Raw genomic sequence first — 10,000 nt, forward strand, 5'->3', positions numbered from 1 at the left:
TGTCTGTCTGTCTGTCTGTCTCTCTCTCGCTCTCTCTCTCTGTCTGTCTGTCTGTCTCTCTCTCTCTCAATTCAATTCAATAAGGCTTTATTGACATGAAAGTTTGAGCAACATTTTTGCCAAAGCTCAATTACATACACGTAGAAGGACAAATATGTTTATCTCTCTCTCTTTCTCTCTCTCTGTTTATCTATCTGAATACCAAATAATTTGTGCCAAACCAGATAAAAGTTTGGAGATATTTCCATCTGTTTTCCTTTGACATAAAGGCCAGACTACACAGCAGTGAGAAGGATGATAAAGTACCTCTACATTACCCACTCATGGCATACACACACACACACCACGCACAGATTCACAGATAGCAGCACATAACAGACACAGCGCTACAGTCTAACTAAGTCCAAAATGCCTTAGCGTGGGGTTACAAACACTCTGGCAACACTCTGCTGGGACAATTACCAGACTGTGTAAGCTTGGTCTCTCTAGACTCGTGAACAGAATAGCAGATAATACGGCCGTTATTAAGTCGAGCGTAATTTCCCCCTAAATATTCTACGCACAATTGATGACACTGATGTAAATTAATACAAGTCCAGAATGACCTGGTGGTGGACTTAGAGTGGCTGGAATTCAACGGGATGGTGTGGACAGTGTGAGAAAGCAAACGTAGTCTTTACCAGAACGAGCGCTCAAGTGGCCAGCTGTGTGCAGTGTGACTCGCCCTTAGCAGCTACTTTCAACCCTCAGCTTTCTCAGAAAACAGCCATGGATAGCCTGCGTCTGTTCTCTCTCTTTTTCTCTGTCTCGAAATCTCTAACTCTCTCTCCCACACACACACACACAAACACAAATGCACACGCACATATGCTTGCTCGTTCACACACCCACTCACATATACACACCTGTTTTATGAGTGCTTCCTTTGCACACAAATAACTATTGTGTGAAGATAGAAACAAATACATGTTCTGCACATACTATATACCAAGCAACCGAGACATCAAAAGCCAGAGTCCAGAGTTACTGTATGTATTTTAGTACTTCAAGTATGCAGTGACTAATTTGCAGAGTTCTACACTAACTTACTACAAGTCAGATATTCCTCTGAGTCCGTTTCCATTTCCAAAGTAAGGATACAATTCACTCAGGTACTGAGAAGATCACTCAATTCTGTTTAATAGATACGATAAAAGAAACAAGTGTAGAATCATTCCACCATGATGTAGCCTGATGTTAATATCACTTCGGGTCACATGTAACGTAGACCAGGCAACAAACCTGAACACACGGAGTATAACATAATCGGAGAACAGGCATCCTTTCTGTAACAGCAGTGACGGGAATTTCCTGTACCCAATTTCGCCCTTTTACGCACATTTAATTGGATTATAGGGCACTCACAAAGTCAGCAGTCATTATGGAGAGTTCAGTGAAATAGTAAATATGGCAATATTAACGTTAGAGTAGCATATGTTACTTAATCAAATGCGCAATGGGTATGTGAATGGCAGTATAAGACCAGTTCAGTGAAATGCGATTTAATTGTTTGATTCTGTTCAAATATACTGCATATCAATGTAAGTCTCCCACTACAGTATCCCATTGAGTTGATGCTCCATCTCGACTCAAAGGCGCCCCCAGCCCTGGGACAACCATCAGCACGAACGGGAAACTATCAACTTTCGCTATTAAACATAATAAAGTGCTTACCTATAGAAACCAGCTTGATGTGTTCTCTTTCAAGAAATTCCAGCGCTACCGAGACATTTTCCAGTTTCATCTGCCTGAAGTTGGGTCTTGCGTGGTATTTTCTGTACATATGCTTTTGACTCAAAACTTCGAGAAGCCCAATGAGTTTCAGCCCATCGCTTAGATCTTTCTGCAGGTCGTTGATCCGCTTGTTGATGCATTTCAGGTGTTCGTTGCACCACCTGGTGAAGGTGTTCTGTTGGATCTTCTTCCAGGGCGCATCTTCCGCGAGGTCCTTCTCGGTGGCCGGCATCTCCTCGTCGCCGTCCTCTCCGTTGTCCGTACCGTAGTAGTACTGCGGCGGCTGCTGCTGGTCGTAGTACGTATAATTGCTCATCATGTTTTCGGTTTTCCGTGCCTCCTTTTTATACCACAATCACAGAGGCCGGTGTGTGAAATTTTACTGCACGCGGGGGAGTGGGGCAGTGCCAGGCGCGCGCACTCGCCTAGAAAAAGTTGCAAAAGTTGCAAAGAGACCCACGGAGGGGGGGAACGAGAGAGGAAGATTGCGTTTGTAGCCTACTTGCGATCCAGTCCGTTAGTTGATCAATCAAGGACTTCTGTCACTGCTGTGACGAATGTAGGAATCCGTTTAGCGTAGCCAGCCTTGACAGTCCACGATATAGTTTTTTAAAGTTGGCAACACCTTGAGAATTTTAGTAAGTGACTCCTAACCACTTTTGGCTCTAAGGAGGCGAATATAGGAAAGTGGTGGCAGCGAGGAGGATAGAAGAGGTGGCGAAGGAGCGACGGAGCGCAGTTGAGTGGCTGACACACACTCCAGTACGGTTAAATGAAGTGAGAGACAGGACAGAGCTTTAAAAATCTGAGACCCCCCTGTCTCACGTCAAGCGACTGGATTCTTTGGAATGCCCCCGCCATGCCCATATTCAACAAGGGGATGGGTATTTCTCTTATCCTACGGAGATAGTGACACGGCACAGGATTGGGCAACGCACACTGCAGGGTCGCCGATTGGCTGGGACCCCAAGCGATGCAACAGTTGTGACAGTCAACTTTATTTTTAGTCGCTCCAAATCGGGCCGGGAGGTGGGGGCTGCATTTGGAACGGTGTTGTAAATGTGTGTAGCCCTGGCTCCGAACACACTTAACAATTGGAACCTTTAAAAGAGCCTGACGTCAGATTCAAACGGATGCAGGCCGCACACCGTTTATTAAGCGGTTATTAAAAGCGCGTGGAATAAATAAACATGTTACGGCTATTTATTAATACAGAGGAAGAATATAGACATGCATAATACAGTCCTTTTAGTGCTCATGACTTCACAAATAGTCTTAGGATAGAACAGGACTGCCCGTGTATAGCCTACGAATTTGAAAGGAGATGCCATCAGTATAGTTCAGTGAGGAGATATCCCAATATATCTTTATATCCAAATTGATAACATTTCATCTGACCGATCCAAGATCAGATGCTTTACAGCCTCATTGCAATCTGACTATGATCTAAACTGCCTGGCAATATCCACTGTAAGAAACATTAGATGCAAGAATAAGAAGAATTTTGGAGGCATATGGCTGTCATCAGCCTTGTGAACTCAGACGAACCTGTTGACCAAGGTAAATGCGCTCTGCAGGTCTGCCTGGAGACCAATGCGTTTTCTGAAAAACCAAAACCCTAGGAGCCAATCATAATTTATAAGGCATGGCTTTATGTGATGACACATGCACAAATAAACACATGCAGAACCACATTACTGCTGTAGTGAACACGAAAACACACGGAAAACACCCCCCACCCTACACACGCACACCACAAACATAATGACATACACACTCCACATACCATGTGCTTGATTCTATAGCTACATAGCTAGTGATCTTTGACTGTTAGTGTGGGTTAGTATTTGTCATTAATGGGTCTTCCAGGAGGAGGTCTGAGGTGGCTTCCAGTAAATGGTAAGAAGGGCTTGGGTTGCACTGTGTGTGTGTGTGTGTGTGTGTGTGTGTGTGTGTGTGTGTTACCCATGGTGCTTTGGGGTTTCTGGAGAAATGTGGACAGTCATGGTGGGGTCAGGTCATGGCAGTGACTCATTCTTGGGTCATAGGCCCCACTGCTGCATATGTCTCACACACACACACACACACACAAAAACACACACACACAGACAGACACACACACACACACACACACACACACACACACACACACACACGCACACGCACCTCAAGGTATACACACATACATATATATACATATTCACCCCCCCTACACACACACACACACACACACACACGATCAAGTGTCCATTCTAATGCTGACCACTGACCTCTGGTGACCTGGAAGTCCTTGGTCTATTAGCGGTCCTCTTCGTCACTGGCTACAAGTGTTCTGGATATGTGATGTATGCGTGGCATGACTGATTAAGTGGTCTAAAGGTTCTCGAAACATCTGAAACTTCAGCCGTCCACATGGGAACGATTGCATCACCACATGGGAACGATTGCATCAGCACATGCAGGTTTCCCCAAAGTGATGTCTTCATATTCTGGCAGTTTGCATTGTCACTGGATAAATATGGCACAGTACTGGAGGTATGTGTATGACTGACGAAGCAATCAAAAGGGTCTTGATACATCTGAGATTCTGATACTCTGTGTGTGTCTGTGTTTAGAGCTTTTAAACCGTTTTGGAATTTCTGCTGGGTGATATTCCATATGTAGCCTCATTAGAGTTTTAATAGCCTAAATGTTTGGGATAAAAAAGCTGATTTACAAAGGGATTCCATGCTCCCTTGAAAAAAGGATTTTGAGTATTTTCGTATAATATTTGGTATTTTATTTCAAAATACATTCTCCTGTATTTTTGCCCATTCCTATGTGTGTGTGTGATGTATGTGTTGTCTGACAAAATAATCTAAACGGCGGGTGTTGGTGTGTGTGTGTGTGTGTGTGTGTGTGTGTGTGTGTGTGTGAAGATTTTGTTGAAGTTATATCTTCATCTGACGCACTGTTCTAATGTAGGGCAGAAGAGTGGGCTTGTGGGAATGGCTCTCTCTAAACGACAGTCTACCACAGTAATTGAGCGTGTCGCACCGCACCGCACCACACGTGAGGGAGTCCAGCTTTTGATAGACAGTAGTAACTATTTCCAGAGCTGCTCGGTGAGTTCATACTTAGAGCAGAGTGGAGTGGAGCGGACCCCCTAAAGACTGGGAGAGAGATCACCACGTCAGCGATTCTCTCACACACACACACACACACACACACACACACCACACAGGTCCTGAGTGAGGTCATCAACTATAAGACACACATCAATGAGACTTCTGTTCTAATTCTGGGGTGTGTGTGTGTGTGTGTGTGTGTGTGTGTGTGTGTGTGTGTGTGTGAGAGAGAGAGAGAGAGAGAGAGAGAGCTTATCCTGTTAAAGAGGATAAAATGGGACTCACTGAAGTCATATAAGAATATGTGTCATACTATAGTATTTATGTGTGCGTAAAACAGGAATGAGACTGTGTGTGCTTGTGTTTGTGTGTGTGCGTGTGTGTGTGTGTCTGTGACTGCATGTGTGTTTGTGTGTGTGTGTGTGTGTGTGTGTGTGTGTGTGTGTATGTCTTTACTCACATATTGCATGCTGTAAAGATCATTCTGTTCTGCGTCCCCTTGGGTTCCCTGTTGTCTTCATTTGAGGTAAACGTGCAATCATATTTAATAATTTGTAGAAATCTGTGATATTCAACAATATACAGTATTCATAATGCAATAGCTGACTTCATTTCAGAAAATTTCAGTAAAATACACAGATATCTTATCTAAATAGACCAGGGTGGTGGTAATATCTTCATAGGAATATTACCGTGGTTGAACAGCCAATTTAAGAACTCTAAGGCCACTAATTTGTTTTTGAAGCTCGATTATTAAATATAAAGAGCCATTCAGGTGTTTGAATCAATGTGAAGAGTCTGTTGCTCTTCTTGTGAAATACAGACAGACAGGCAGACAGACAGGAAGGGGTGAGAAAGAGATTAAGAGCAAAAGAAAGAGAGGGGAGAGGGGGAAGAGGAGGAGGAGAAGTATTACTCATCTCTTCAGTTCATGGTCTGGGTCCAGCTGGGTCAACTTGTGGTGAAGAGGAAACTCAAACTGCCAAAAAAAAAAAAACTGTCTCATCGACGTCCATGAGAAAATATGAGAATAGCAACTTTCAAAGTGTGTAAATGCCATTAAAAGTCATCACAGTATTGTTTTTTTTCCCTCTCGTTGTGTGTTAATGACATTAAACGTCATCACAGTATTGTTTTTTTCCTCCTTGAGAGAAAACCTCAAGCTGCTGTGTGGTGGGCGTTCTGGCGCGTCATGGCTGCCGTGCATCATCCAGGCGGGAGCTACACATTGGTGGAGGTTAGTGAGCTTCCCCCGTCACTGTAAAGCACTTTTGGGTGCCCCTGATTTTTTCATTATGGATAACAGAAATATCTAAACATATAAAGGACCATCACATTCACATAACTGTATTCTCTGTTCTATTCAAAACAAATTATCTCACTTGTAATTCAATTGTCAATGTTTAAATCAATAGTCAATTGCCATCTCAAATCAATAATCAACTTGATTAACTAAACAATGCACAATCTTGTAATAATGAAACAGAACATAGTCAGCGGTTTGGTTAAACTACTTTATTTCTCCATAGTAATTTACAAAATTTACAAGCAGTTTAGTAAAATACTCACAGTTCTGTTTCCTTTTAAACACAAGACCCAGCGAAGGAGGATAGACTATGCTTAAACACCTCAGAGAAGCCATGACAGTACACACATACACACACACACACACACACACAAACACAGATGGCTACACACACACACACACAGAGACATATAAAAGCACCTCCTGGAAGGTTTCACGAACAGTTTGACAAAGAACAGCAAGTGACAGATAGTGTATCTGAACTGAGGAGAGAAAGCTCACGTTTTTGCTGTAGAAAGGACAGGCAACAGAGAGAAAGAATATCGAGAAAACTAAATTATAACACATTCTTTTTCTTTACAAAAATGAGTAATCTGCAGCTTAAAAGTGTGTGCAAAAAACGTTTGTCGGTCACCAAGCTTGACCAGTGGTCAACAAAAGGACAACAGGACTCATAAAACTACTAAGTCTTTCATGCAGTTGTGTTGATTTTAAACACATACAACTGATTGACCACAAGTAAGTGTAACCTACAGTACCTACAACATGCAGTCTACTTAACCTACCATGCAAACACCAGCCTGCCCAGAGTATACTGCAGACATATAAAAAAAAACTCCACCAGAAGATTATTACACTATAGTGTGTGTATTTTATTTTAAAATATCAATTAGCCACAAATGCTGTGGACAGTTAAGTTAACAAGACATCTTGCTGTTTTCCCAGTTTCAATTCTTAACTATAAAGATGCCCTAGAAGAGTTTGAATGGACACAGTAATATTTGCAGAACAACATGCACTGTTATAGTTGAGTAGTGATATTGCATTTCAGCTGTGATACACTTTGTAATGCTTTGTTAACGCTTTGTTAGTACACATGAGCAACATCAAGCCAGAGAAATGGAATAGCGTTGATTAGTTAGGATCAGGACAAGCCGAAGCCAAGAGTACATTCTAGAGCTCCTATTTAGTAAGGAGAGTTCCATGTTCCATGTTTAAGTCTCCTCTCTGCTTGGGACTGTGTTACGGACTGTATCTACAACATGTAGGAAGACAGTGCTGTCTAGGCACACTCTGTAAGGTGAAAAATACACACACACACACACACACACACACACACACACACACACACACACACACACACACACTGGCTAAAGCAACAGGACAGTGCAGTGGTACTCCAATTCATTAGCAGGTTATAAATTATACAAATCGTATGTTTAAATATAGGATGCTGTTGTACTTTTAATCAACAGCCTGAAAATGTGAAGGTTTAGCCTACAAACATGTGTAGCATCTCCGTGGCTTTTAGAGATGATCTGTTTTTTGTTTTGTTTTGATTTAAATGTGTCATATAGAGTAAGTATCCTATAGAACAGACATATAGCCCAGGACAGCATACAGCAGTACATGCCTCAAAGTGAAGTATGGTATTCTGTATTGTGCTAACACACACACACACACACCCCTTAGACTGAGGTGAGACATTATGATCCTGCTATATACGATATGGTAAATGTCATATGCTGCGCTATAAAGACAAATATTTTGCCATATTATTATATATAGGCCCAGCGCCTGCCAGATAGGTGTGTGTGTGTGTGTGTGTGTGTGTGTGTGTGTGTGTGTGTGTGTGTGTGTGTGTGTGTGTGTTGATCCTGTTGTACAGTACGTCTCTCAGTCTTCTGGAATGTGATCTATTAAAGCTTATTAATTATTGATTCACCATTATTGATTATGGTCCACCATGCACTGTTTCTCCACAAGAGAGCAGATTAACGCCTAAATGAAAAGTGAAAGATATCTCGACAGAGAGACAGAAAGTCTGCAAATTAACATTCCAATATACAAACACACAAAATCATTAACCAGTTAAAAGGAGAATGATGCAAGACACTAACATGTCTTGAGATATATTCTCTAGTGTTTTCTCATCTGAACCATGCCGATGATTATGATGTTTTGGTTAGCAATGCACCATTCTTGCTATATGTGTGTGCCAACCAATAAAATAAATATATTCAGTGCTTAGAATTGGTCATATAATACGTATACTGTTTACACATTAATATCTATATACAAAAATATGATTCTCTTTCATATAACACATCATAGAATATTCAATTTCTAAACTTAAACCTTAGTGTTGAGCACACAGATACAAAAATATAGTGTCACTAGCTGATAATCATTGATGTGAAAAAGTCCAATTAAGAACAGACCAACTTTCCTAAGCCATCCGTCCATTTTCTCGGTGCGCACAATACTAATTCTAACTTGAGTTAGATAATTTTACTTTCCATTCATGGCTTGTCCAGGTCATATACTGTCATATAACATTTTCAATAAAAGAACAACCCTCAAAATCAAACAAACACAAATAGATACTAACAACCAGGTACTGGATATTGCAGTGAAGACTAATGATATTTCTCCTTCACTAATTATGTCTGCTTAGACTGGGAGGAGCATGCTGTGTCGGAGGAATCTGATTGGCTGAGCAGCTCTCCTGAGAGAGGAAGAGGAAGTAGAGTATTATGGGATGCTAGATCATGAATATGAAGGCAGCAGAAATGTACAGCAGTCTGGTGTTGCTCAGGGAAGATCTGGGACCACAAGCTGGAACAGATCCAGCATCGATATGGCCCAGATCTGAGTTGGACCTTGGCCTGGGTCCAGGTGCATATCTGGACTGGGTCCAGGCTAGGTCCATTCGAGAGTGAGTTGGTGTCAGGAGGATATGATGTCATTCGGGGTCAGAGGTTAAGGCCAAAGCTAGCAGCTGCATCCAGGGCTTTCTGCCAGTCCTTCAATATGTATTCTATATTCTTTCTTTTTTCTTCCATCTCTTCAATCTCCCGCTCTTACTTCAGATTGTGTGCAGAGTTAAATATGGTGTCTTTCACATCTCGCCAGGGCATCCCTCTCCCTTCTTTTCCTCCTCCTCTTCTATTCCTTCTTTTCTCTCTCTCTCTCCCTCTCTCTCTCCCTCTCTCCCACTCTCTCTCTCTCTCTCTCTCTCTGAATTCAGTTCAGTGTTCAATACAGTCTATTCTGCCTTACTGTCCTTTCCAGGAAGAAACAAACACCAGAAACTGAACAAGGGAAAGCAAATGATATGGCAGATATGTTCTTCTCACACTTCTCCATGCCAGGCTTCACTGGCATGCCCCGGTCAGAGGTTTAGGCAGGTCACTCAGACGTGGAGTGGTGGCCTTGACTCTGGGATGGAGGACAGCCAGGCAGGTAAGAATGCATCTCTATCCTTGCACTCTGTAGTCCGTGGACGTCCCTAAACCATAGTTTTACAGTCTGGTCTACTTGAAGAAGCACATAAGAAAACAAGTTGTATGCAAGAAGAGAGAGCGATAGAAAGAGGGGGGAGAGAGTGGTATAGGGAATAGAGAGTGAGACAGAAAAAGAGGGAGTAAGAAGAAAGAAAGAGGGAGAGAGGCATAGAAAGAGAGTGAGACAGAGAGAGAGAGGGAGCTGTGATGCTTTGGTCCCTCTGCTCCCATAACGCAGCTGTGAGCAAAAAATGTCCCTGGTTCCATGGTCTGGAGGTTCATTGGGAGGGCCTGGAGGGTCATTGTTG

General features: G+C 42.4%; 2 protein-coding genes across 4 annotated transcripts in view; both read right to left on the reverse strand.

Annotated features, from left to right (window-relative positions):
• flncb (filamin C, gamma b (actin binding protein 280)) overlaps positions 1–2,611 on the reverse strand; it is a 113,232-nt gene extending 110,621 nt beyond the window's left edge. Inside the window, 1 exon segment of the mRNA XM_048267404.1 lies at positions 1,714–2,611. Coding sequence (XP_048123361.1) covers positions 1,714–2,092 — 379 coding nt within the window. The 5' untranslated portion in view covers positions 2,093–2,611.
• A 3,769-nt stretch (positions 2,612–6,380) lies between these two features.
• LOC125310653 (coiled-coil domain-containing protein 136) overlaps positions 6,381–10,000 on the reverse strand; it is a 62,836-nt gene continuing 59,216 nt past the window's right edge. For all 3 annotated transcript variants that reach the window (XR_007196332.1, XM_048268275.1, XM_048268274.1), the window contains one exon: positions 6,381–10,000. This exon is cut by the window's right edge and continues 237 nt beyond it. The gene's annotated coding sequence lies outside the window, so the exon portion shown is untranslated.

Source organism: Alosa alosa, chromosome 17 (genome assembly GCF_017589495.1).
Source record: "Alosa alosa isolate M-15738 ecotype Scorff River chromosome 17, AALO_Geno_1.1, whole genome shotgun sequence".
Classification (NCBI taxonomy): domain Eukaryota; kingdom Metazoa; phylum Chordata; class Actinopteri; order Clupeiformes; family Clupeidae; genus Alosa; species Alosa alosa.